At 40.5% G+C, this 27,790-nt stretch overlaps 1 protein-coding gene across 1 annotated transcript; it reads left to right on the top strand.

Moving 5' to 3' along the window:
• The first annotated feature begins 8,448 nt into the window (after nt 1-8,448).
• RETREG2 (reticulophagy regulator family member 2) lies at nt 8,449-27,115 on the top strand. Its single transcript, XM_063429302.1, has 10 exons — nt 8,449-10,118; nt 11,296-11,402; nt 13,105-13,135; nt 13,883-14,018; nt 15,479-15,563; nt 15,658-15,789; nt 18,602-18,696; nt 22,956-23,091; nt 23,417-24,281; nt 24,398-27,115. Exons 1-9 carry the CDS (start codon nt 9,850-9,852, stop codon nt 23,923-23,925), a joined length of 1,500 nt encoding a protein of 499 aa, XP_063285372.1. The 5' UTR covers nt 8,449-9,849; the 3' UTR covers nt 23,926-24,281; nt 24,398-27,115.
• The last annotated feature ends 675 nt before the right edge of the window (nt 27,116-27,790 follow it).

Here is a 27,790-nt window from a genome sequence, read left to right as displayed (position 1 = left end):
AGCACATAGTAATGTTACACATGTAATTTATACATGTCTATTACACATATTCCACTAACATTAGTAAATAATATGACATTTCTTCATTGATATTATATCCTTGAACACCGGTATTCTATATTATTATCTTAGTACCATTTATTTATGGATAGTGTGTGTATATATATATATATATATATATTTGTCTCTGGGTTGTCGTATTCAACCCCCTTTTGCTGCCGACATCATGTCTTATCTCTGACAATGTTTACCTTAGCCGCATTCCTTTGCTCAGTGTAAATTAGTGGATAGAAAACAAAAGGTGCCTGACTTTGTGTTTCTACCAAATGGAGTCACTTCGGTTCTGATGGTGACTTACAGTATAAACTTTTAATTTCTGTCTTGTCTGCCAGTTTAAATATACTGACACTGCAGGGAGCACACTGCAGGGTCTGCCCTTAGTGGGCCGACCTGAATGATTGACAGGCAGCATGGGGTGCATTCACGCCAGGCTGACCTGCTATTAACTTAGCAGACCCCCCTTTTGTGGGTAAGTCCACATATAGGGGTGGATCTAGTATCTGTCCTGCCCCCTTTACCCATCCTGATTTGCAGGATGCCGGAGTTGGGCGGTATACGTCAAAGTTATTCACTAAAGAAAGAATTGTTGGGAATCCAAAGTGAATTTCACATTTACAACCAAAGTATCCAAACGGGAAGCATAGCTAACTTTGAGAATCTAACGACTCGGGGCTCGAAAGAATTGGAGAGAGGAGCTCCTGGAAGCTGAAAATCATGTTTGCTGAGCCCCCTCTTCACTATACAGGTAGCCGGAGGCCCGCAGGGGCACATATTTATAGCCATAATCACTATACAGTTGTAATCAAAATTATTCAACCCCTATTGGAAACAGGTTTATTGTCAGAAATTACAGACGTTTAGTTGTTTGCAATGAACAAATAAAACAAAAGCAATTAAAATGGCTCAACACAACAAATGCTTCAAGTGGTTTCCCAAATTCAACCGAAAATGGAACTGATAATGACATCACGAGTCCCCAAATTATTCAGCCCCCTGAATAGAAACCCTTACAACAACACAGATGTGCACAGTTAACCCCTTCATTGCCTGCATTGTTTTTAACTTGTTATTAGAGGGCTCTCGCAACATTTTAACCCCTTAAGGACACCTGACATGTGTGACATGTCATGATTCCCTTTTATTCCAGAAGCTTGGTCCTTAAGGGGTTAAGGGGTTAAAGTGAGGGTCTGTCCTAAAATTATCTTTTCTAAACATAATAAATCAATGTGTTTCACTATAGGAGGCTTTCTATGTGTATCTGAGTGAAATATTGACACTGTTTGAGTTAGAAACCTTTTACCGTAATTGAAAATAATCTAGCAGTACTTTCTTCCGATTTTTAGGGCACATATACTTCTTGAACATTTTCCGTTTTTGGACAGCTCTCTCAAAATACGTTGAATCAGTCTGTTTCTGTCCATCAGACTAAGGTTTATTACACCCTGCGCTCATTGTATCAAGTGCTGTGAAATTTTTCTGCATCAAAAAAAATAATAATAATAGAAAAATTAATTGTTACAGTATACTTCAGGGTTTCTGAAATCAGCACACTGTCAGTGTTGGAGTCCCTCTGCTGGCAAGTCAGGGATAGAGCAGATTTATATTTGTGCTACATGTAGATAATCTGTGTATATTTAATGATATTTTATTTTACATTGCCAGGTTCACTAGCGTTCTCTCCATGCACGCTGCCATTTAATTGATGCGCAGTCAGGAGAAATCGCTATCCTGACCAAGGATCACACTGTTCTGACCCACAGCAGCTTATTGACTTTGTGATGATATCAGTAGTCATTGTCTGTAAATGCAGTGTGATATTGGATCAGGTAAGCACATTCTCCCGACCCGAAGGTCACTTATACGACAGTGTGCAGGGTCTGACATTGCTCAAAAATATTCTCAAACTTACAGTTCTCTTGCATCTTTTCACAATTCCTGATTTAAGGAATAAATCCCAATGTAAATGAATAACTCAGCAGTTAAAATGATGTATATCATGATCTATAATTGAACAAGTTAAAATGGATGTATCATACCAAATCTATAAACTCCAGAGCTCCACAGTAATAATACTCCCAGTAATGTGTCTGAGTGTATAACAGAGCTCCACAGCAATAATACTCCCAGTAATGTGTCTGAGTGTATAACAGAGCTCCACAGCAATAATACTCCCAGTAATGTGTCTGAGTGTATAACGGAGCCCCACAGCAATAATACTCCCAGTAATGTGTCTGAGTGTATAACGGAGCTCCACAGCAATAATACTCCCAGTAATGTGTCTGAGTGTATAACGGAGCTCCACAGCAATAATACTACCAGTAATGTGTCTGAGTGTATAACAGAGCTCCACAGCAATAATACTCCCAGTAATGTGTCTGAGTGTATAACGGAGCTCCACAGCAATAATACTCCCAGTAATGTGTCTGAGTGTATAACAGAGCTCCACAGCAATAATACTCCCAGTAATGTGTCTGAGTGTATAACGGAGCTCCACAGCAATAATACTCCCAGTAATGTGTCTGAGTGTATAACAGAGCTCCACAGCAATAATACTCCCAGTAATGTGTCTGAGTGTATAACAGAGCTCCACAGCAATAATACTCCCAGTAATGTGTCTGAGTGTATAACGGAGCTCCACAGCAATAATACTACCAGTAATGTGTCTGAGTGTATAACAGAGCTCCACAGCAATAATACTCCCAGTAATGTGTCTGAGTGTATAACAGAGCCCCACAGCAATAATACTCCCAGTAATGTGTCTGAGTGTATAACAGAGCTCCACAGCAATAATACTCCCAGTAATGTGTCTGAGTGTATAACGGAGCTCCACAGCAATAATACTCCCAGTAATGTGTCTGAGTGTATAACAGAGCTCCACAGCAATAATACTCCCAGTAATGTGTCTGAGTGTATAACGGAGCTCCACAGCAATAATACTCCCAGTAATGTGTCTGAGTGTATAACAGAGCTCCACAGCAATAATACTCCCAGTAATGTGTCTGAGTGTATAACGGAGCTCCACAGCAATAATACTCCCAGTAATGTGTCTGAGTGTATAACAGAGCTCCACAGCAATAATACTCCCAGTAATGTGTCTGAGTGTATAACAGAGCTCCACAGCAATAATACTCCCAGTAATGTGTCTGAGTGTATAACGGAGCTCCACAGCAATAATACTACCAGTAATGTGTCTGAGTGTATAACAGAGCTCCACAGCAATAATACTCCCAGTAATGTGTCTGAGTGTATAACAGAGCCCCACAGCAATAATACTCCCAGTAATGTGTCTGAGTGTATAACAGAGCTCCACAGCAATAATACTCCCAGTAATGTGTCTGAGTGTATAACAGAGCCCCACAGCTATAATACTCCCAGTAATGTGTCTGAGTGTATAACAGAGCCCCACAGCTATAATACTCCCAGTAATGTGTCTGAGTGTATAACAGAGCTCCACAGCCATAATACTCCCAGTAATGTGTCTGGGTGTATAACAGAGCCCCACAGCTATAATACTCCCAGTAATGTGTCTGAGTGTATAACAGAGCATCACAGTAATAATACTCCCAGTAATGTACCTGAGTGTATAACAGAGCTCCACAGCAATAATACTCCCAGTAATGTGTCTGAGTGTATAACAGAGCTCCACAGTAATAATACTCCCAGTAACGTGTCTGAGTGTATAACAGAGCTCCACAGTAATAACACTCCCAGTAATGTGTCTGAGTGTATAACAGAGCTCCACAGCAATAATACTTCCAGTAATGTGTCTTTAAACTCCAATAAATGTATTTAGAAATCAGTCTGTGTAAATAAGATACATTGTTATTGTTCTAAATTACATTTTAGCTATATACATTGTTATTAGTAAGTCACCTAGAATTTCTCAGAACAGCCCCGTCCCTGGCCATATCCCTAATCACACCCCTAAAATTAAAGGGTCCCTCATTTGCCCGCATTTAAATCCAAAAAAAATAAAGGGATCCGAACACTTCAAGTAGGTAATGTAGACTTTAATTGATATCAACACATAAGGTTGAACTTCATGGCTTACTATGTCACTACTATGTAACATGAGATAACTTTCTGGCTACACAATGTAGCCTTTGTAAAATTCTATTGTCAAATTTGGACCTTTTATGAGCTGGAACAAATGCATACGTGTTGTATCCAAATATTTTGATGTCCTTAATGTCAGAGGTTCTGCCAAATTAAAGTTCAATTGCATTTTTGTATATTTTGTAGGTAGTCAGTTTTATGTTTAAAAAAAAACAAAAAAACAATAAAAATATATATATATCAAAATCTCAACGTGATTAGTTACTCAGACCCTCAGCAACATTGCCAACCATCGAAAAGGGAGTGGGGGAAAGGAAACTGCAGAACTGATTATTAAGCTACATCATGTTCTAATCCAGATGCATCATTTGTACTTACAGAACCAACACACTTTTTATTGCAACAAATACTGGGGAGCATCGCCCCACTTGCTCCAATGGACCAGACTTCCCTCTACAAACGGGGAAGGTGCTTGATGTGATACACAAGTTGTTGCACAGTTATAAATCATCTACGAAGCACACGTTCAGTGCTGCAGATCCATATAAATCAATCTGCAACAGGGTTTAGACATGTCCAACTGGGCTTCAATAAATCACTCAAAGCAAAACTTTGCAGCACAGCGTCTGTAGTCAGCAGGGAGTATACCAATAGCATTCAAGTGCAGCTTAACAAATACAGCTATATATACCTTGAATAAACGTTAAAAAAAACACTTTATTTCTTCATTAGGATTAGAGTAAAAGAACCACAGATCCACCACTTCACCCATGGTGTTTGAATTGTATTTCAGGTGGTGGGTGGCTGTCATTCTTCACACTGTGATTGTGCTAGTCGTGTTTTTTTTTTAGTGAAGAGTGAATGTTAACCTGTTGTGCACGTATACTGCATACAATCTTAGGCACATAGTCACTCGCACACAATCACACACACAGTTACAGGCAGAAAGTTGCACACACAGTTACAGGTAGCCACATACAGTCACAGGCAGATAGTCACACACAGTCACGGGCAGTTACAAACACAGTTACAGACAGACAGTTACACATACACAGTTACAGACAGACAGTCACACACACAGCCATAAACACAGTTGCAAGCAGACAGTCTTTCTCACACACACACACACACAGTTACAGACAGTCACACACACAGTCACAGGCAGTTACAAACACAGTTAATGGCAGACAGTTACACACACACACATTTACAGGCAATCACACACACACACACAGTTACAGGCAGACAGTCACACATACATAGCCATAAACACAGTTACAAGAAGACAGTCTCTGTCACACGCACACACACAGTTACACACAGTCACACACACAGTCATAGGCTGTATACTTGTTGGAGATTCAGCACTCTTCGTGTATGGTATAGGTCAGGGGTAGGCAACCTTCGGCTCTACAGATGTTTTGGACTACATCTCCCATAATGCTTTTACAGCCATATTACTGGCAAAGCATCAAGGGAGATGTAGTCCACAACATCTGTAGAGCCGAAGGTTGCCTACCCCTGGTATAGGTAAAGGCTTCCAAGGTAACTCTCCAAACACCTTCACAAAGTAAAAAAATAAATAAGTGGAGCCGCAGCCTACAACATAACTAAATGTTTATAACTAAACTAGATTTATTCCACCATTAAGTGCAACGTTTCGACATATGCGCACACACATAGAGACAGCCTCACACACAAAATTATAAGCAGACAGTCACACACACAGTTACAGGCAGACAGTGTCAGGGACATACATACACAACCAGTTACCTCTTTTCATTAAAGGGATACTATAGGTGCCAGAAATACAAAGATGTATTCCTGGCACTATAGCTCTCTCTGCATCCCCCTACCTCGCGCCCCAACCTTAGTGGTCAATAAAGGGTTAAAAGCCCAGTCCCTCGTAGCTGGATTGCGGCTCAGCCTCCTCCTCTGTCTTGCGTAAGGCCGTCCAACATCAGTTAACAGACCAAAGGTCCGTTTGGATGCAGGAAGCGCCTCCAGTGACTCTCTGGTAGACAGCCACTGAGGGCAGACTTAGTGATGCAATGTAAACATTGCAGTTTCTCTGGAAGTGCAATGTTTACCACTGCAGCACTAAATGCAATAGGGGCACTGCACCCAGACCACTTCAATGAGCTGATGTGGTCTGGGTGCCTATAGTATCCCTTTAAGTGCAGACAGCCGACCAGACTGTGGATGTTCAGAAATAATCAAATCATCTTGCTTGAAAGTCCTCTTGCCAAACATATGCTTTTCTGTATTTATTTTTTATTTTTTGGGGTGTTACAGAGAAGCAGGACACAGGTGACATATCATGACTGTCTCACTGAATACAGGACAATACGGCGTGTCCTCTTCAGTTACTGGCGCCTCAGCGCCAGGTGAAGACATCACTGCTGTACTCTCCCGCATGCGCAAGAGTACAGCATTGAAGTCTATGTGGGAATCCCACAAGATCCTCCATAGATGAAGCCAATTCTCTGCTTGGAAAATTGACACATCTAGATGGCGGTAGTGTCTAGTAGTGTCAGTTTTATCCGTATGAAATAAAAAAAATTCACAGATGTGAGGAGGGGCGCTTTAAGAAATTATGGCTCTCCAGTGTTGGTAGTGAAAGCCGGGAGAGGACCATAGGTAAGAAGTCAAGCATCCTTACAGTGGGGACATGCCAGGGCCCTCCGAGCACCATAACCAGAACTCTCAGCTGTAGTGGTTATGGTGTTTGGATGGGTGGGGAATCCTCAGTATGGAGGGAATTTTGAATTAACAACGGAATTACAAATTTACAATCACATTAGCCAGGCTGGAAAAGTAGCGGATTAGGAAAATGTTTCCAGTTCAACTGTTTTGACCTAAAATTTGCAATTCTCCAGCTTTATTTATTATGTGATAATTCCTATAATGGTGACTGTAGCACCTACTGGACATTATTTCACACATTATTTGAGTCATGCACCAAATGTTACTGGAATAATCTGAAATACCCTTCCAGTTTACTGCCAGTGACAAAGATGGAGGCAGCTATACCTCCCCATCCCTTCATTACGCAGGGCACGCAACGTGCTATTCACGCACGAGTCCTCCATCCGCCCGGAAGTGACGTAGTTTCACGTGCGGCCATTTTGAGTAAGGGCAGGTTTCACTTATTCTGCATTAAGCCTAGATTGATAAGTCTTAAACCTTTGGTGAGAGCCATAAAGCCGGGATTGTGTCAGAGACCCGCGTATCCCGGGTATGAGGGGCTCCTCACCCGCCTCCAGCCAGCAGCCATAGCACTTCCGGGGGCAAACGTCATCGCCGCTCAGCTGACGCAGCACCATAACAACAACATCCCGGAGCAGCTCAATACCAGGGAGCAGAGGGGGGGATACCTCGGGGCTGGGGGGCTCGTAGCTCTCTGAGACAGCAAAGTACACACACACCAGGTAAGGGACAGAGACTGTCACAGCAGGGAGAGAGAGAGAGAGAGAGAGAGAGAGAGAGAGACAGAGACACAGTCACAGCAGGGAGAGAGAGAGAGACACAGTCACAGCAGGGAGAGAGAGAGAGACAGTCACAGCAGGGAGAGAGACAGTCACAGCAGGGAGAGAGACAGTCACAGCAGGGAGAGAGACAGTCACAGCAGGGAGAGAGACAGTCACAGCAGGGAGAGAGACAGTCACAGCAGGGAGAGAGACAGTCACAGCAGGGGGAGAGAGACAGTCACAGCAGGGAGAGAGAGAGACAGTCACAGCAGGGAGAGAGAGAGACAGTCACAGCAGGGAGAGAGAGAGACAGTCACAGCAGGGAGAGAGAGAGACAGTCACAGCAGGGAGAGAGAGAGACAGTCACAGCAGGGAGAGAGAGAGAGACAGTCACAGCAGGGAGAGAGAGAGAGAGAGACAGTCACAGCAGGGAGAGAGAGAGAGAGACAGTCACAGCAGGGAGAGAGAGAGAGACAGTCACAGCAGGGAGAGAGAGAGAGAGAGACAGCAGGGAGAGAGAGAGAGAGAGACAGCAGAGAGAGAGAGAGACAGTCACAGCAGAGAGAGAGAGAGACAGTCACAGCAGGGAGAGAGAGAGAGAGAGAGACAGTCACAGCAGGGAGAGAGAGAGAGAGACAGTCACAGCAGGGAGAGAGAGAGAGAGAGAGACAGTCACAGCAGGGAGAGAGAGAGAGAGAGAGAGAGACAGTCACAGCAGGGAGAGAGAGAGAGAGAGAGACAGTCACAGCAGGGAGAGAGAGAGAGAGACAGTCACAGCAGGGAGAGAGAGAGAGAGACAGTCACAGCAGGGAGAGAGAGAGAGAGACAGTCACAGCAGGGAGAGAGAGAGAGAGACAGTCACAGCAGGGAGAGAGAGAGAGAGACAGTCACAGCAGGGAGAGAGAGAGAGACAGTCACAGCAGGGAGAGAGAGAGAGACAGTCACAGCAGGGAGAGAGAGAGAGACAGTCACAGCAGGGAGAGAGAGAGAGACAGTCACAGCAGGGAGAGAGAGAGAGACAGTCACAGCAGGGAGAGAGAGAGAGACAGTCACAGCAGGGAGAGAGAGAGAGACAGTCACAGCAGGGAGAGAGAGAGAGACAGTCACAGCAGGGAGAGAGAGAGAGACAGTCACAGCAGGGAGAGAGAGAGAGACAGTCACAGCAGGGAGAGAGAGAGATTCATAGCAGGGAGTAAAGGAGAGAGAGAGAGAGAGAGATTCACAGCAGGGAGTAAAGGAGAGAGAGAGATATATAACCAGGGCAGAGACAGGCAGAAATACGCAGGGCAGAGATACCCAGAACAGGGAGAAAGAGATTCCCAGAGAGAGATTTTTTTTCACAGGGTATGGGTACATAGGGAGAGATACCACAGGTGAGAGACTCAGAGAAAGACATCCTAGGAGGGAGAAAAAGTGAGATATACTACATGACAGGGACACAGAGAGAGGTACCTAGGGGAGAGTGCATGTAAAATCAAACCAAGACCAGTTAAATCAGGGGCTAGAATAGACTACAAAGTGGAATCCGTGTCTGAGGGACATCCATAAAGATATACCCCCAGGTCAGAAAAAACACAGGGGCAGGACATAAATCAAATCTGGGAGAAATGAACCAGGGGTCAGAGTTATAGAAAAATAAATGGTGGGTTTCCAATAGCAACAAAGAGTGTTTTACGGGGTATAGGAGATAGGTGTGGACAAATTAAGCAACTGCTAATTATTAGGGGTGTATTCAAAGCCTGACTGTTGATGTGGTAGAACCTGTTTGCAAACTGCTCAGGGGCACACAGGTATCAAAAATTTGTGGTTGGCTAGAGATTATAGACCCTGCTGAAGAGTAAATTCTGTGTAGAATTGTGAGACATGGTAGGAATATAGCCTAAAAGTAAGGATGTGTTTATTTGAATTAAGGTTTAAAACCGCGCATGCGGAGTTTGTAGGACTTTACATCTAGTATTGCTAAAGTAGTGGTCATTTTGGTATAAGTAGGACACTGGAAGAGGAAAGGGAGCAGAGTGCTTTGTTGTGCCTATTGTTATGTTTAGGATAAAGGATGTGTGAGAACTGTTTTTAATTACTGCAAGAGAAAAGGCTTAAGTTATCTTGAAATCCGTTGAGATGCAGCAGTGAGGGAGGTTTGAGATAAAGGGAATGTTGTGGAGAGACTCAGGAGGAACTTTGTTACATTTAATTTCTGGAAGTTTATTAGAACTGGGAAAAAGGTTGTGCTGAAGAAAATCTGAACCGCACATCTGGGCCGGCCATGGCTGCCAATACTGGTGATGTCTCAGAGGATAAAAAGATGCAGAGGGAAGATGTTGCACCCTGGCCTTCAGGGGAGCAATTACTGAATGAAGAGAAAAGTGGCCGGGTTCCTGGAGCCTCAGAAGAGGACATGAAAATGCTGGAAGCCAATCTGTTCCTTAGACTGCAAGAATGGGGACCCGTGCTCACCGCCGGACAGCGGCTTTTGGTGTGGGAGAGACCACTGCCCAGTCTTCTGACCGCAGCTGCTGTACATGGGACCTTTTGGTAAGATTCTAAAGATGTTACTTCAAATGTGATCATTTAAACTCTCTCACATTCCTTGTTTGTTTTTTTTTCTACAAATAAATGAATAATCTTGAGAAGAATTATGGGTACTTGTCTGTACGGCCACTGTGTTCCTTTCTGTCCCAAACACAGTAAAAGGTCATTCTGTCCTGTTGATGGATACACAGTGGTGGGGGTTTAATAGACAAGTACCAAAACGCTTAATACATTTTACAGAAATACTGAAAAATAATCTTCATATGGATATAGGGTCACTACAAGGTTTCCACAGTTAGAATTGTGTTTGTGTTGCCATTTTTTTACATCAATGCCATTGACAGAAATAAAGGTTACAAAGTCTAGGACGAGCATTCAATCTGTTTATATGAAAGCAATCTGGCTAGCTGAAAATATAGATGGTATTTTATTCTTACTAAAGAAATGCCATAGTACTTGTGCATGATGGGTGCCCTTTAAATCTCTGTTTATATAAAACTTTACAGGCAACAATATCACAAAAATGATTATTTACTCCTGATAATAGCTCTCAGACTGCACTGTTGCAATCTGACTGCAAAGTTTATTTGGGTCTCCTATTCACATTCTTTTTGTGCTGTTACAAGAAATTGTATCTAACTTGTTTGGGTACAATTTCAGTAGGGATTACTATCGGTTAACCCCCATTTGTAAAAATGGCAACTTCCATTGTGCATTGCCAGCATTAAGATTGTAGTTCTACAGCTGTATCACCCAAAGGGATATTGTCTCTTCTTAAGCTTTTTAATATTTTAATTATATAAGTTTTTTTGATTCTTTTAGCAAGTGAAAAATAAAATTACATTTACAAATTCAGACCTCTATGTCCTGCAACTGGGCACCTCCCTCTTGGCTTCCTGTCATTGTTATAATTTTATATATAGATATATGTGTGTGTGTGTGTGTATATATATATATATATATATATATATATATATATATATATATATATATATTTATGTCCTTTGCACTTAGCATACAGAAAAATACAGAGGAGATTTTAAACTATTTCTTTTTCTCCTCCTCATTTTCAATGTTGTTTGGAATTAACTTGGAATAAACTGATTGAAATAATGTTCCTATAATTGAGAATATTGGACTGCATATGAAGTTATAATGGTGATTTAATATTTGTCCACAGGCTCTTTTCATACTTGACTCCGAGGCCTTTCTTCTTGCTCAGTTTGGTGCTCTTGTGTCTGCTGGGTATAGACCGCTGTAAGGCATCACTACTTGCTCGGTTTAAAGGTAATACTCCTTAAACAAAAAACTTCAGTTTTCCATGTAGCTTTGTACCAGCACTTGACAAACCAGAGAGAATGTAGCTTCCAAAAATACATTATTCAAACACGTAGCATTCAGGAACATTATCTATAAAAATCATACAGGGTCTGAAATATTAGGATTGTCCCCTATCTGCCTGCAAATGTAGTTCAAACAAGTGTGCGGGCAGATGGTGGCTAATTCTATTGTAGAGGTTGAACTTGATGGAGCTGAGTCTTTTTTTTTTTTCAACGCAGATTGCTATGTAACTATGAATCTGAGCACGTGGTTGCATATTTCTGTATTTTAGAAAATGGGATTTTATATGGGCAGGTTAAAAGGAACATACTACATTTAAGGTAAATCCGTATCAGTGTTGCAGAATCCAGACATTGATAAATCTTGTGTACACAGTCACTCTCTTCTTTTCCTCTCTCAGAATCTGTTCTTCTTTTCTTTATTTCTGATCTAGTTTTCTTTAAAACATAAGGTGAAGTAGGGACTACTTTTATCCTACATATTTTTCCTACATGTTCTTTGACCAAAGGAGAAGCTTAAGTCCGTTCCATTCCGGTGTCAATGAGAAGGGCAAGTACTTTTTCTGACACAGGAAACAGAGGAGACTTAAAGGACCACTCTAGTGCCAGGAAAGCATACTCGTTTTCCTGGCACTAGAGTGCCCTGAGGATGCCCCCACCCTCAGGGACCCCCTCCCGCCCGGCTCTGGAATGGGGAAAGGGGTTAAATCTTACCTTTTTCCAGCGCTAGGCAGAGAGATCTCCTCCTGCTCTCCTCCTCCGATCCTCCTCTTCTCCTCCCCGTCGGCTGAATGCGCACGCGCGGCAAGAGCTGCGCGCGCATTCAGCCGGTCACATAGGAAAGCATTCATAATGCTTTCCTATGGACGCTGGCGTGCTCTCACTGTGAAAATCACAGTGAGAAGCACGCAAGCGCCTCTAGCGGCTGTCAATGAGACAGCCACTAGAGGACATAGGGGGAAGGCTTAACCCATTCATAAACATAGCAGTTTCTCTGAAACGCCTATGTTTATGGAAAAATGGGTTAACCCTAGAAGGACCTTGCACCCAGACCACCTCATTAAGCTGAAGTGGTCTGGGTGCCTAGAGTGGTCCTTTAAGCTTTTCTTTGAGTCAAAGAAAGTCAAGCATAGGGAAAAATACACAAGACAAAGTAGTAGTATTGATGTTACCAAGAGTTCTAAGCTGGCTAATCACGCCACTAGAGGTGGAGTTACACCTCCTGCAGCAAAGGCCTACATCTCTGTATGGGCAGTATGTTTCATAGTGATGCACCTAGCTGAAGTGGTCATTGTGTTTGAAATAATTATTTACTTAAAGCTTGTTAACTAAGACGAGTTAGAGGGAATTTTATACCCATTGCCTACCCAGAATCCTCGAGTTAAGATACTGCTCGGAGCGATTACAGAATTGTGGGGATGTGTACCAAGTTGTAAAAAACATAAAATAGTTGCAGCATGTTCTATTTATTACCGCTTACTGTTTTGTTCTGTTACACACAAACGTGCTAAAGTAAGTATATCTTTATAGGTATGTTAATGTATAGACAATGTAAAATAACAAATCTTATTTCTAGATTAAGGCTTAATTATTTTGTCGTCAGAAATCAACTTTTCTTTACTATAACTTCTCCTCTTCTCTTTGAACAGCAACACCTCGGGTGGATCCTTCAAGTGAAAGGTAAGAGACTCCATGCCATACGCCCTGCTCAGGCCACTGCAGCCCATTTAGAACTCATTAATGATCTCAAATCAATGTTGCAAATGATTGCTTTGCCAGCGTACTCTGTATGGCACTGTCATCTAGGGATCTGCTGCTATCAATCCAACCCTCTGGCAGGATACAACGGCTTCTAACAATAGTGCTGGTCACAGTTTATGATGACCTGATGTTTAGAATCCCTTTTCAAGTCTGGAAACCACCCAGATTAAGTGTGCTCTTAAAACAGAGCAACGCTTATTTACACTTGTGTTAATTATAAGTGTGTGTTCTATTCTTGGCCTGCCAAGTAATGGAGAGGGGTTGGCCAATTGTGTGTCATTATTTCATTTTATTGTTTTTCCAGGTTTATATTATATGGGTGGGGGGAGGTGTTGCCATCAACAATTTTATTAATATTTAACTTGATTGTTTGTTTTAATGAAGAGTTGTGGAACCTTTACAAAGGAATTACACAATTCAGATCAAAATAACAGAACTGGAAAAAAAAATTCAACCAGTCCTAAAAGTTGCAAGTTCCAACACCATTATTTACTAAACACAGAAATGACAAAAGAATTGCAAATTGTAGGCTGAAGAAGCTTGATTGTTTTGACCCAAAATGTGTAATTCTAAGTGTGTAAATGCTAGATTATTGCCTTTATTCTATGGCACTGTGGAATATGTCATGTAAACCATGTGCTCAGTCCGTTTTGTGTTTTATTTTAGTGAAACCATGACAGCAGGAGGACCGGACCGCATGCTAAGTGTCTCGGAGCTGTGCCACTATCTGGCCGAGAGCTGGTTCACCTTTCGCCAGTACATTCAGGAAATCCTGCAATACAAAAAGCAAAACCCAGGCAGGGTGGGTAGGAACCTGTAACAGTGTTACTATTATGGCCACGTGCTCCGAATTTTACTTTTCTCCCCCAAAAGTTTTTCCACCTTGTTTTCTGGCCATAGGGAAAAGGCAGAGAATGAACTTGTTCCAATTGTTTATTTACCGACTGGGGAATTGGAAAGCTAGCTGCAAAATACAAGCTAAGAGAGAATATGTCCAAACATTTTCCCTAAGTATAGGTTTTCAGTTTGTCCCAACTCAGTGTTTATTAATTCCTTGTGTTGCAAGTTTATTTCTCATAAATCAAAGATTCATCATACCGAACTTTCACTTGTTAGGATTCTTAATACTTATCCCTAAAATTTAACAAATATGTGATGTCTGTCTTAACATTAACTGTAGCAAATATGCCACTCTGTCCTTGAGCAGAACTATCTTGTCTTTCAACATAGCAAGTGAGTAAAAAGAAAGAGCTGAGGGAGATTTATCAGCGTTGCATAACGTTTTGCGTTCTTTTTCTGCTCTCTAAGTTTTCTGGCCTCTTCTGAAATGGATATTTAAGCAGGGAAAAGCTGACACATTTTAGACCAATTTAGAACCATTTAATAAATACAAACTAGAGACCAAAAATAAGGCACTTTTCAGAACACTTTGATAAGTCTCCTCCCCAGGACTGAACTGAATTGTGATGTTAATTGCTAAATCTTTAATATACATTTAATTAAACAGAGCATCATGATATTAGATCAGTTACAGGTGATTTCCAAAGGTTTTATTTAATGTTGTAATTTACAAAATAGACACGGTTCCTTAATCATATAGACACCCTTGAGACACTTAAATCCCCACCACCCCATGTCTCTCGCTAACGCACGAAAACTACCTTTTTACCGATCTAATAATTCACATAATATTTATACAGAGAGAAATCTTTATTATTTGCATGCCTTTTTCTATTCTTATAATATAAAGAATAGGTAATATAGACCTTTTTATTACAGGCAGTGAGTTTGGGAAGATTTGAGCAGAACGCATGTTTTTTCCTCATTGGCGGTTATGTATAATAAGTATTCTGATAAGTGTCGCCAACATGGAAAGGAGGCGGAGTCGCCAATGCAATGTACATGCTGGTTTCCATGGTGACTGTCCCTCTTTTACTACTTTTATACCACTTTTCAGAAAACAGCATTTTTATACACAACCTCCATTGTTCTTTTACACTGTATAGAGCAGGTTTTACCCATCAGTTGGTTAACAATGAGTTTTTGTGACTTAACAACAAGAGTGTTTTAAACTTGGGCCTAAACATCCAAGTTAGCAATGGTTCTCCATTTTGGCTATTTATCTATATGGCAATTTTTCCCTACGTTTAGAGATGTGGCTTTCAGCTTCCTGCATCTCACGGTTTAGAGAAAAATGCCACAGATGATCGCTTTGTAAATTAGCCGTTATTTAATATCTTACCTCTTCATTCCTTCCATTAGTTCTGTGCCATGGTGTGCTCGGGCTGTGCCGTGCTGACAGTCCTTGGGTATTATATTCCAGGCATTATGATCTGCTATATAATACGTGAGTATGAGAACATTGCAAGAAAATGTGTGTTAAGGGATCTGTAAATTCTTTCCCTGATAACACTCTGTGTCCTACCTGTTTATCACGGCAGTTCTTAGTGTCCTCCTGTGGCCCTTGGTGGTGTATCGAGAGCTGATCCAAAGAATGTACACAGCACTGGAGCCAGTTCTTATGAAGCTTGACTACAGCATGAAGGGAGAACGGCTGCCACGTTCACACAAAAGTAAGTGAGAATTTTAAACCAACAGCCAAAAAATGTTAGGTGTTCAAAATCCAAAAATCAATATCTACAAATGTGCAGAAACTTCTAAACAAACAAAGTGTATACAATCCAGTAACACTCACCATAAAGTGATGCACAACTTAATAGTTTAAACAGTAAAACTCAGAAGTGTATGGTTTTGGTTAAAACTATGAGGTGCTACAATCACCTACATGGGTCACTTCACCACATATAAGTGCAATATAATAAAATCAAAACTAAATTGTTGAGAGCACACTGAAAAACATGCATATTACCATCCATGAATACATAAGTCCGTTATATTACCATCCATGAATACATAAATCCGTTATATTACCATCCATGGATACACAAATCCGTTATATTACCATCCATGGATACACAAATCCGTTATATTACCATCCATGGATACACAAATCCGTTATATTACCATCCATGGATACACAAATCCGTTATATTACCATCCATGGATACACAAATCCGTTATATTACCATCCATGGATACACAAATCCGTTATATTACCATCCATGGATACACAAATCTGTTATATTACCATCCATGGATACACAAATCTGTTATATTACCATCCATGGATACACAAATCCGTTATATTGCCATCCATGGATACACAAATCCGTTATATTACCATCCATGGATACACAAATCCGTTATATTACCATCCATGGATACACAAATCCGTTATATTACCATCCATGGATACACAAATCCGTTATATTACCATCCATGGATACACAAATCCGTTATATTACCATCCATGGATACACAAATCCGTTATATTACCATCCATGGATACATAAATCCGTTATATTACCATCCATGAATACATAAATCAGTACTGGATGGCAATATGCATGTTTTTTAGTGTGCTCTCACCAATCTATTTTTGATTTTATTAATAATTTAAACAGTTTGCTGGTCTACAAAATGGGAACTATGATACATTTGTCCATCCTGGCCTGGCTAATGAACCACACTCATCGTTGTTATTTATATGACCCCACTATATAACGTGGGTACTAAAAACCAAATATTCGGGAGCAGAGCCTAGCAGTGCACGGGAGCGGTCGCCATCTTTTGCAGATCCTGTGTGCCCAACTCAAAACGGCCAAATATCAGCGACATCTTGCCAGCCACAACCTACCTGACAACGGCATAACACTCAGGGCACCATCCGGAATCGACCGATGCCTTTCTTTCTGGCACCGGGCAAAAAATACTGCAACCGAGGCTTTAAGGCCTACCGCGCGGACGGACGGCCGCAAGTAACCGCGGGAGAACACTCTCACTGGGGAGACCTGGACTTGACAAGCCTGCTGCCACCCTACCTACCGGGTAGTGAAATGGGGAGAAAGTCCCAAAGGCCACCCGCGACTGCCGCGAAAATGCAGCGTGAACTAGGCCAGATGTGGACGTCTCGGACTCCAGAGAACCCTCTCCCACGAGAGACTCGACACCCCAGCAATCAGAGGGCGGGAATTCTCCCTGAAGCCCACACCAGGCCACCCAAGAGACTGCCAGCACATCGGGACCACTGACTCCTGCCACAAAGCAGGACATACAGGAGATGCTCACAGGCCTCCAATCCAACCTCAAAACAATGTGGGAAGCAGACCTAGCAACACTAACCACAGAGATACAAAAAGTCGCAGCACACACCCAGGCCACAGAAGCAGATGTACTGGCCCTGCAACAGGACTTCCAGGGACTAAAAGACAAGGTACTCCAAATACAAACAGACGCACCAGCCCTGCTGACAGCGCTGGGCATACCCACTACTGGAACTCCAGCACTGGGAATGTATCACCCCCAACCTGGAACGGATGCCAAGTCAACTACGTTAGCGCCGAGAAGGAAACAGGGACCCACCACCTGAAGGGACACTGACGACCGCAGAGCCCCAAAAGCATCACACACTGCTTATTGTTGCAAGCCAAGGCTGCTGGGACTTAACTTAAGTTAAACGAACTCATTTTATTCTACATTCATTTGACCGTTTATTTATTTTTTTAGTTCTTTTTATGTTAACGCTTGCTGACACGCTCCACTCACACAACCGCAGTAGGTCGTCAGAGCCTCTACTGACCCGGAACCCCGACACACAGGTTCAGTATACCTGACGGGATACGCTTTAATGTTACAGGGGTAGAAACCACTGGGGCACACGCGGGACACCATTTACACACCGACCTTCGAAGCAAGGGTCACACCTCCAAAGGTGACCAACAACCCCACACAACCATAGCCACAGTAGTTCGACTCATCACTTGCTCCCCGGACAGGAGACTACTACAATAGACACATAGGGCATCATGAAGGAGCAACATCTCCATGGCATACCACAAACTAATGTAGCGTGCATACCCACAGACAAGCTTCATTTGGAACTCCCAACAGAGACACACTCGCTATGGGGATATACTACAAACACATAGGTCACCCCGTTATAACCACACAGTCCAACTAAAACAAAATGTGCAAATTATTGAACGCCATGTCAGTTGTCTAACTGTGAATATTTGACCACATGGAAGTGGCGACTACGAATGTTATGTACTATGCAACATGCACCAAAAATAATGAATTGCATAAAAATAAAATCCATATATATAATGTTTAAGTTTGCAATAGACATTACCCCCTGTTAGATCTGGGATTGGGATAGAAAGCTATAACTATCCCAGTATATCCAACTTGGTTTTACCAGTTTTTAATCAATGATTCAGAAGTAAAAGTATTAGATATAAAGAGGCTGCTTTTATTCTCTCTAAGAACGACAAGCAAAGAAGGAACCTGAAGAAGGAGAGCAATTGGTGGCAGAGACGGACAGTGAAAGCGAGATTGAACTTTCTGGATTCTCTCCTAAGGTGATTTCAATACATGCATTTATTGTAGCATTTTATGTTGGGGTGTGTGAGAGTCACACGGAAGGGGCTGCTCTGGTATTGTAGCAGTTGGGGAGAAATTATGAGAAATAGTGGAACTGTGATTATCGGAATAAACTTCAATACTAAATCCGTTTTTCTCTCATAGACATCGTATGATTATTGGCTTTGAAAACGTGTTTTGTTTAGTTTTTTCCTTCCACTCTGATGTTGATCTGAACATCCACTCACTCTCACACTTCAATACAGCAGAGCATTCATTTTCTCTAATGAACAGATAATTTGTATAACTGATCAAATCTTATTTTTAATACCACATGTACAAAATATGAACCGTTTCAATATATACCCAACAAATGATTTCATCATTTCATTTTCTGTATCGATCTATCCCAGAATTAATATTGTTAGATGGGCAGGAAAATCATATTCAGAGAACTCAGTCTGCAGAATATAGATCAGTTGTTTTTTTTCAAGTGTACTGGCTGGTATTCTTTACTTCTACTTAATGGGAGGCCTCTACTTAAACCCAGTGGAACTGTTTCATTTTCCTTTTATACACGTTATCTGAAACCGGCCATGATAATTATAGTGTGAATATTATTTAATTACTTGTTGTTAATTTTTTTTATTTTTATTTTTTGTCACAGCATATATATTTGTTAATTTGTTATATATTGTAACTCCCAAACCCACCATACTCTACTATATTTATTTAAAATGCTAAATTGTTTGAGTGGGGAAAAATAGTATAGAACAGGTGTAGGCACCCTCTAAAAAAAAAAAAGGACATATTGTGCACTGCAGGGTCAAACCGACATGACCTAATGGATAGAAATACACTGTATTATATGACCTCTCCCATGTGATGGTGGACAGAGTGTAGAGAAGTTTAACATTTTCATTAGATTTTTTTTTTTATTATTATTTTATTTTTTAACGTTACATAGTTACATATCTGAAAAGAGACTTGCGTCCAAGTTCCGCCTTCGTCACATTTGTTTTTTGCTGTTGTTCCAATTTTGCAACAAACTAGGGAAAAAAAAAAAATTATTTCTTGACCCCAGAATGGCAGTCAGATTTATCCTTGGCTCAAGAAATTTTTACCCTACATTGAAAAATTATATCCTCAAATATTCTGGTTTTGCAAATATGCATCTAGTTGCTGTTTGAACATCTGTATGGACTCTGATAAAACCACTCCTTCAGGCAGAGAATTCCACATCCTTATTGTTCTTACAGTAAAAAAAAAAAAATGTCTTTGCCTTAGACCGGTGAGGGCTAACCTTGACACCATAAATAGTTTTTGGGCTACATTTCACATGATGCTCAGCTAGCTTTTAGACTCTAAAAGCTAGATGAGCATCATGGGAAATGTAGTCCAGAAACAATTTATGGTGTCAATGTTAGCCATCATTGCCTTAGACAAAATCTTCTTTCTTCCAGTCTAAATGCAGGACCACGTGTCCTATGTAAAGTCTGATTTCTGAATAGATTTCTACACAATGGTTTGTATTGGCCCCGGATATATTTGTATAATATTATCATATCCCCTCTGAAGCAATGTTTTTCTAAACTAAAGAGGTTTAAATTTGTTAACCTTTCTTCATAGTTAGTTTGACATCACCCGTGCTTCATAAAACCATTCTGATTTTTGCTGATAACCATGTTCTTCTCAAGGAATTCTTAAATATTCTCCCTTAATAACCTTTCAAATACTTTTCCAGCCACAGAAGTTAACCTCACAGGTCTATAATTTTCAGGCAAGGATTTTGACCCTTTTTTTGAATATAGGAACCACATCTGCCTTCCTCCGGAACACTTCCTGAAAGAAAAGAATCTTGAAAGATTAAAAACCGAGGTTCACTAGTTTCTACACTTAGTTCCTTAAGTACTCGTGGATGAATACAGTCAGGCCCTGGAGCTTTGTTTATATTAACTTTATTTAGTTGCTGCAGCACCTTGTCGTGAGTTAGCCAATTACAATTTTTCTGCAAGTTTTTAGCAGCAATCATTTGCACATATATTGCCATGGGTCTTCCTTAATATAAACAGAGGAGAAATAGTTATTTAAAATGTCTGCCTTTTCCTGGTCTTCATTAACCCCCCCTCCCCTCAATCCCAGTTTTTAGTGTACCTACACTTACATTTTTTGTTGTTTTAGAATGTATGTACTTTAAAAATACTTTGGGGTTGGTTTTGTGCTCTTTGGCTATCATTTTTTCCATTTTGAAGTTTTACAAATCTAATCGCCTTTTTGCACGCATTATTGGCTTCCTTATATCTTTAATATGATGCCTCTGATTTGTCAGATTTAAAGGCTTTGAATGCCCTTTTCTTATTTTGAATTTCTCGATTCACATCCCCACTAAGCCACATTGGTTTCAAATTGCTTTTTATATTTATTACCAAATGGTACATACTGAGAAATGTATCTATATAATATTTGTTGGAAGATGTTCCATTTATCCTCCGTGTTCTTTTCACTAAAAAGTTTATGCCAGTCAATATATTCAATATATTGTAAAGCTGCCCTTAACTTATAGAAATTGTCCTTTTTAAAATAATGTTTTAGTATAGCCCATGTGCTTTTTTTTTTTTTTTTTTTTTTTAAGTTTATTTCAAAGGACACTATATTGTGATCACTATTTCCCAAGTGCTCACCTACTTGAATGTTGGTCAAAAAATCAACATTGTTTGTTAGAACCAGGTCCAGACAAGCGTCCATTCTAGTTGGTGCTTGTACCAGTTGTGACATGAAGGTGTCATTTAACAAGTTCAAAAACCCGATTCCCCTTGCTGAACTTCTAGTCCCTCTGTCCCAATTTATGTCTGGGTAGCTAAAATCTTCAATAATTAACGTGTTACCCAGATTTGAAGCTTTCTCAATTTGCCCAAACAGCTGTTGTTCCTCATTGTTTATTTTCTGTCCTTCCTAAATAGGGTGTACCCATTTAGTTAACTGTGCCCAGTCATGTGTCTCATCCCACCATGTTTCTGTTATGACTATTCTATCATATCTCCATTTTGTAGATTGCTATGACTCTCCTCCCTCCACCCCCCGCCCCTACTACTAGTTTAAAATCTCCTTCAACCTTCTAGCCATCCTATCCCCCAGCACTGCAGACCCTCTCCCGTTTAGGTGCAACCCATCACTGCTATAAAGATTGTACCCAAGCGCGAAGTTGACCCAATGCTCTAAAAACCCAAAACCCTCCTTCCTGCACCAAGACTTCAGCCACACATTGACCTCTCTAATCTCCTGCTGCCTTTCCACTGTAGCGCATGACACAGGTAAAATCTCTGAGAATACCACCTTGGAGGTCCTTTTCTTAAGTTTGCTACCTAATTCTCTGAAATCATTCATCTTCCTCTTACTTGGTCATGGCCATGACAAGCCCCTCCCAGTAATCCATCCACTCTGTCTGCAACATGCCGGACTTGAGGACCCAGAATAGAGAAAACTGTCCACTTTGAGCCGATCGGAGTGGCAGATTGCCCTATCTGCTCTAATAATAGAGTCCCCTACCACAACGATCTGTCTAGCCTTCCTTACGTTTTCATCCCCACCCGTACTAGAGGGGCTGTTCCCTCGGCTGTAAGAAGGAACAGCTTCCTGCAGTACAGCTATTCCGGAGCTGATGCTCCCAACATCTTCACTCAAACAGGCAAATCTGCTAGGTTGCACAAAATCAGGACTAGCTAGTCCTTTCCTCTTCCCTCCCATCTGCTTCATCGCCCCACTGTCACCCAGCTACATACCTGTCCCCACTAAACTCTCTGCTCAGTGGTTCTGTTCAACCAGAATACACATCTTTCATATTAAATGCACCCACCCTTATTATATATCATTTTGTTCAGGAGAAACATGGATTTTATGTCACATGAAATATTTATATATAAAACAATTTAATATGAATGAAAAATTAAGAAATTTTTATTATTTAAGTTCTGAATTGCATTTTAACTGTGAATAGCATAATGCTGTTACTGCAATAAAATACACTTTTCTTTTTGTATTCAGCGATGTCTCACGAGTAAAAAACAGTAACCCAAATGTGTACAGGTTTTATGGTGTTTTGGAAAGTTACAGGGTCAAATCTAGCACGTCACATTTTTCAGTTTATACACATTGAAATTTGCCAGACTGGTTATGTTGCCTTTCAGACTAAATAGTCTACTTAATAGAGTCTGCTTTCAAGCAATGTGAACATAACATAACTTGCAATTTATCTCCACAGCTGGATGTGAGAATTACCGCTTTGGCTCTCTCCATCACTGACTCTGAGTTGTCTGACGAGGAAGCCTCAATTCTAGAGAGTGGAGGATTCTCTGTCTCCAGGGCCACCACACCACAGCTGACTGATGTGTCTGAGGGTGAGTAAGAAACAAGGAATAACCTTCTAATAACCTGTGCACACAGACACAAGCATTTTAACATTACCGGGCAGTTAATAATCAGGACTCTGTGTTAGTAAAAATCCATAAATCTTCATATTTAACTTATTTAAATAAATTGTTCTCTCAAACTTAAAGTAGGGCTAAATAATAAAACTGCTTTGGTGTAAAGTGCAGCATCTTTTTAACTAAAACGGCATTCATTATTTATAGTCACCAGCAAATCGTTTGCCTCTCTGTTTTATTACATTGTTACTATATAGCAAGAGTGCAAGGATTTCCTATGACCTCCCTTTATTTTTAGATTTGGACCAACCTTGCACAGTGACTGAAGACATGCCTCCCTCCAAGGAACACACAGTTGCACTTCCCTGGCTGGGCCCCTATGATAGTGATGGAAGAGAAACCTCAGTGGATGAGCCGCACAGCTTGCAACCAGAGTCGTTGACTTTAAATCCAGAAGAGCTTTTGCCAACTCTGGCTTCTCCACTGCACTTCGTCAATACACACTTCAACGGGAGAGGTCTGCCTCTTGGACTGGAAAGTGATATCCATCCTTTGAGTGCAGAGATGTTGGCGGGAACCAACTCTGCTACCGTGCAAGAACAAGGGTCACCCACTGCCACACAGGGACTCACGCCCTCAGAATCCCAAGAGCCTGAGGGAGATGGGGAAGATTTTGAGCTCTTGGAGCAAGTAGAGCTGGATTTGATGCGGGAGGCTTTCAAAGAGGCTGAAAAGCAAACGGGCACCAGCAGCAGCTCCGATTCACCAGCCTCTACCCACCCAGACCAGGAGAAGCCTGCTTCATAGGGATCTGAGAGACAGTGGTGTGTCACGTAGAGGTATTCCTCACAATGTGCACATTATCTCTGGTTGGCCGCTTTAGAATCTTAGCTGATTTTTAAATGATGCCTAATTGACGCTTTTTAAAGGACGCCCAATATAAAACTGCAGAATTTCGTACCAGGCTTTGGTTTAAAGCACAGTGCATTGCCAGTCATCCCTCCACACATGGTTTTAGTTTTGTTTATTTGTGGGTTTTTTTTTTTTTTATTCAAAGTGCCCCTTAACTGTTTCATCAGCCATGCTTTTACTCTTTTTATTGAATAACATTTTATTTTGTTTTTTAACCCATACTACTAGTTATACCATAGTCCTTGGTAAGAGTGAATGTATGTGGCATTTTAATGTACTGGTTTCCTTGCAGTTCGGGGGAGGGGGGGGGGGAGTTAAAAAATAAAGCTTATTTATTGTCTGTCAGTGCTAGCGTTGGCTGGATGAGAGGAATTTATGTTCTGTCTCCTGACAGCCAAGATTTCTGAATCCCATTCTAAAATCAAATTGACACCCTTAAAATCGCTAATATTAATACAATATGTAGGTCTGTCTGTCTGTTACATTTTTAATACCAGTTAAGTTTTAATAGAAATGCCTACCTTCTGGCCAGGGCAGTAATTTTGTTAGTTCAGGTCTGTGTACAGGTTAGTTTGGATTGGTTGTTGGTAGTGCATTGAAGATTGGTAAAGTAAATACAAACGTATTTTCAAATTCAATCAAAAGGAAAAAGTAAAAAAAAAAAACGCAAAAAAAGTGTGCAACATATTGAACCATGTAGAGTAGCCAATGGAAAGGAATGGATCCAAGACTAGGAGTAACAAGCTTAGTTGTCCCCGATGTAAAACACTATTTATGCTTTTATTTAAAAAAAAAAGAGAGAAAATCATATTTCCTTTAGCCAACAGAATTTCAGAACTACAGTAAACCACCCAATGCCAGGCAATATCTCCAGTTGTACCCCACAGTGATGCTGGTACAGCAATCATTTATGCACTCTAAGCTAGGCGAATAATCATTGTTACAATATTTAATTGTAATATTGTGTCTCATCTGTAGAGATGATTCCATTTACACCAAGAAAAAGTCCTTCCTTTTCTGAAGCATTGTAATCTTCTTGGAATAAGCTATCCTGTTTGGGGGGGGGGGGGGGGGAGCAGGTTTTCAATTCTTACTACTAACCTAGGGAGATACTGGTCCATTAATCTTACAGAACACCAATGATTATTGGTGGTCTGGAATGGGTTTTCGGTAGTGGGTCCAGTATGGTTGGATTAAGAGGACGTAGTAGTTCTCAATTTTGTTTTCAGTCCATTTTCTTGAGGCAGTTGACTGTGTCTGAAGTTTTGGTGAGTGATAACAGTCCAAAAACTCTGTTAACTAGGGTGCTTGGTGACCTTCTAGGAGCTGTGCAAGCTTGTCTCTTTCCTGGGGTTAGTGAGTGCTTGGGATATAACCGATTTATAAATCAGAGGAAACACACATGCAATAAACTGAATCTTGAGACTAGAACCTCAATTACCATCATTAAAATTATTGCAAACTTGGGCATTAAAAAAAAACAAAAAAAAAAAAACATTCGGCCATTGGGCGAATGACCTCCGATGATGAGGATGACGACAAAAAGCCTAGAAGAAGCTGAGTGGCTTGACATAATAGTAGTATAGTGATTTATTGAGCAATGAGAAACTCCAAAGTATAGTAACATGAAGGTAAAACTTTAATATGATTTTTTTTTTAATGAAACAAGGGACCAGTAAAGTATGAAACAAACAGAATGCAGCAAAAACCAAGAATAACCCCCTCCCCAAAGTTAATATTCCAGCCAAATTAGTACCATTCATGCCATGTCCCAACAAATCCCAAGTGAACATCCTCTGACCCCCACCCCCGAGTAAGTGTTGTTTGCCCGATAGATTTGGCGAACACAGAATGTTGAGATATGGAGTCAAACATCACCTCCTAATGAGTTGTGGCTGTTTTGATATCTGTGGGATTCCAGATATAGGATTGGTGTCTGACCAAGTCTTTTTTATGATCTGTTAGTTGTCTACATCCATTTTAAACGAAACATTTTTAACAAATTAAAATTAAACATTTTGATCTCAATGAAACACCTTAAAGACAGAAAAAAACATAACTTTCAGATATCGCTTGTAGGGGTAAGCAATCACAGACAGTCGAAACATTAATATATTTCTGGATGTTTTATCTCACACACTGATTTTGGATGTAACAACACATGTTTGAGTGTCATTTGCTCCCCCAGTAAAGTGAAAGGTCCGCTATTAGAGCACCTTTAAAGACATTTTCAAAGTATAAAAAAACACTTATTTGGAAATGACCTAAAAATACAAATTGGCACAACCCAAGTCCCCCTCCCTAAGTGATGATTTAAACTGATTTTAACTCTGATACATGTGCACCGTGCAGGCGTATCTAGATTGTAAGCTCTTTTGTGCAGGATGCTCATCAACCTATTGTTCCTGTAACATCTTGTATTGTTAAATATCCCCCCCCCCCCCTTTTATACTCTTGTAAAGCGCTGCAGACTATTTTGGCGCTATAAAAATGACAACAATAATACCTAAATCTGGAATTATGAAAACCTGAGAAGGTAATTGTACATTTTAGGGCAGACTTTTGAACTAAAAATTACAATTCTCTTGTAAGTTTTCCACAATTCCCTGTTTGGCGAATACACCCCAGAATAATCTAGGGAGGCATTCAAGTTGCATATTTGTCTACCCTTGAAGTACACAGCATATTGGGAAAGGAACATAAAAGCAGTCTTCCCCATCACATCCATTTATGCACCTTCATATCTGCTTTTTCCGTGTGTCTGGACAATGAATTTTATGTATGTGTTTAAAAACAAGAAGGAAGAGAGACAATCTCTCCCAGCAGGATTGCAAGGATTCAGGCATGTCCGCCTGTGTGTAGGAATATATACATATTTGTGTAGGTATATTTAGTTGTTTATGAGCTTTGTTTTAAGTCTGTGTATTTCTTCTGTACATGTTTAGCTGTGTATGGTAGTGTATAAACAAGTATGTATATGTGTGTACAGTGTAAAATAAAATTACTAAACTTTGAACATGTATTTAAATATTGCTCATGTCCCCACCCTCTAAACAATTAATAAAAAATTGTCACCATTACTGCAGTGTTGAAACATAATTTTTGGACATCTCTGATCTAGGGTGACTACACAGCTCTTTATTCCACCAGAGCCCTGCCACATGCTAAGGACCAACTGGATGGCTGCTCAAATACATCTGTGTACTTTTGAGACATACAGGTTTTTGTACTATACCAGTTAATTTGATCAGTTCGGTGTCCTGGCAAACTAATTTGCTGAAGACTGGTGCTGAACTAGAAGGGAAGGTGAGAATTGATTTAATCTAGTTATTATTGCAATGCTTTGCTGAAAAAAAACACTATTCATTTTTAAGGGTTCAGTCTGTCTTCAAAAGTGTCTTCATGTTTGCATTAATCAAAGCTTAATTTGTATGTATATCCATTCATTATGGTGTACTATATGCCATTTCCAACGAACCTGCCTTTGTACTACGTCACAGACTGACGATCAATTGTGTTGAGTTAATACGTTTTTCAAAGACTTTCTAAATGATTTAACAACAACAAAATATCCCATAGACCTTGATGGTAATTTCTGGAGATAAATCGTTTCTTTTTTCAAACAGTACGGAATCATTTGGAAAGCTGAATATACTGAGGCCACTGTCAGTAAGGGTTCTGGGAAAATCTCTACCACTCTCGAGTGTGTTTGGCATTAATGCACATGGAGCATGAGGCGTTTCTCTGATTAATGATTTAT

This window comes from Pelobates fuscus, chromosome 8 (assembly GCF_036172605.1).
Source record: "Pelobates fuscus isolate aPelFus1 chromosome 8, aPelFus1.pri, whole genome shotgun sequence".
Classification (NCBI taxonomy): domain Eukaryota; kingdom Metazoa; phylum Chordata; class Amphibia; order Anura; family Pelobatidae; genus Pelobates; species Pelobates fuscus.
Note: the sequence above shows the minus strand (reverse complement) of the source record. Positions and strands in the feature narration are given on the sequence as shown.

What these genes read in the sequence shown, in the direction of transcription:
- RETREG2 (XM_063429302.1), top strand. Translation starts at nt 9,850, where the DNA reads ATGGCTGCCAATACTGGTGATGTCTCAGAGGATAAAAAGATGCAGAGG. An exon ending in GCTGTACATGGGACCTTTTG is followed by an intron (nt 10,119 to 11,295) that starts GTAAGATTCTAA and finishes ATTTGTCCACAG; the next exon opens with GCTCTTTTCATACTTGACTC. An exon ending in TTTCTGGATTCTCTCCTAAG is followed by an intron (nt 18,697 to 22,955) that starts GTGATTTCAATA and finishes TTATCTCCACAG; the next exon opens with CTGGATGTGAGAATTACCGC.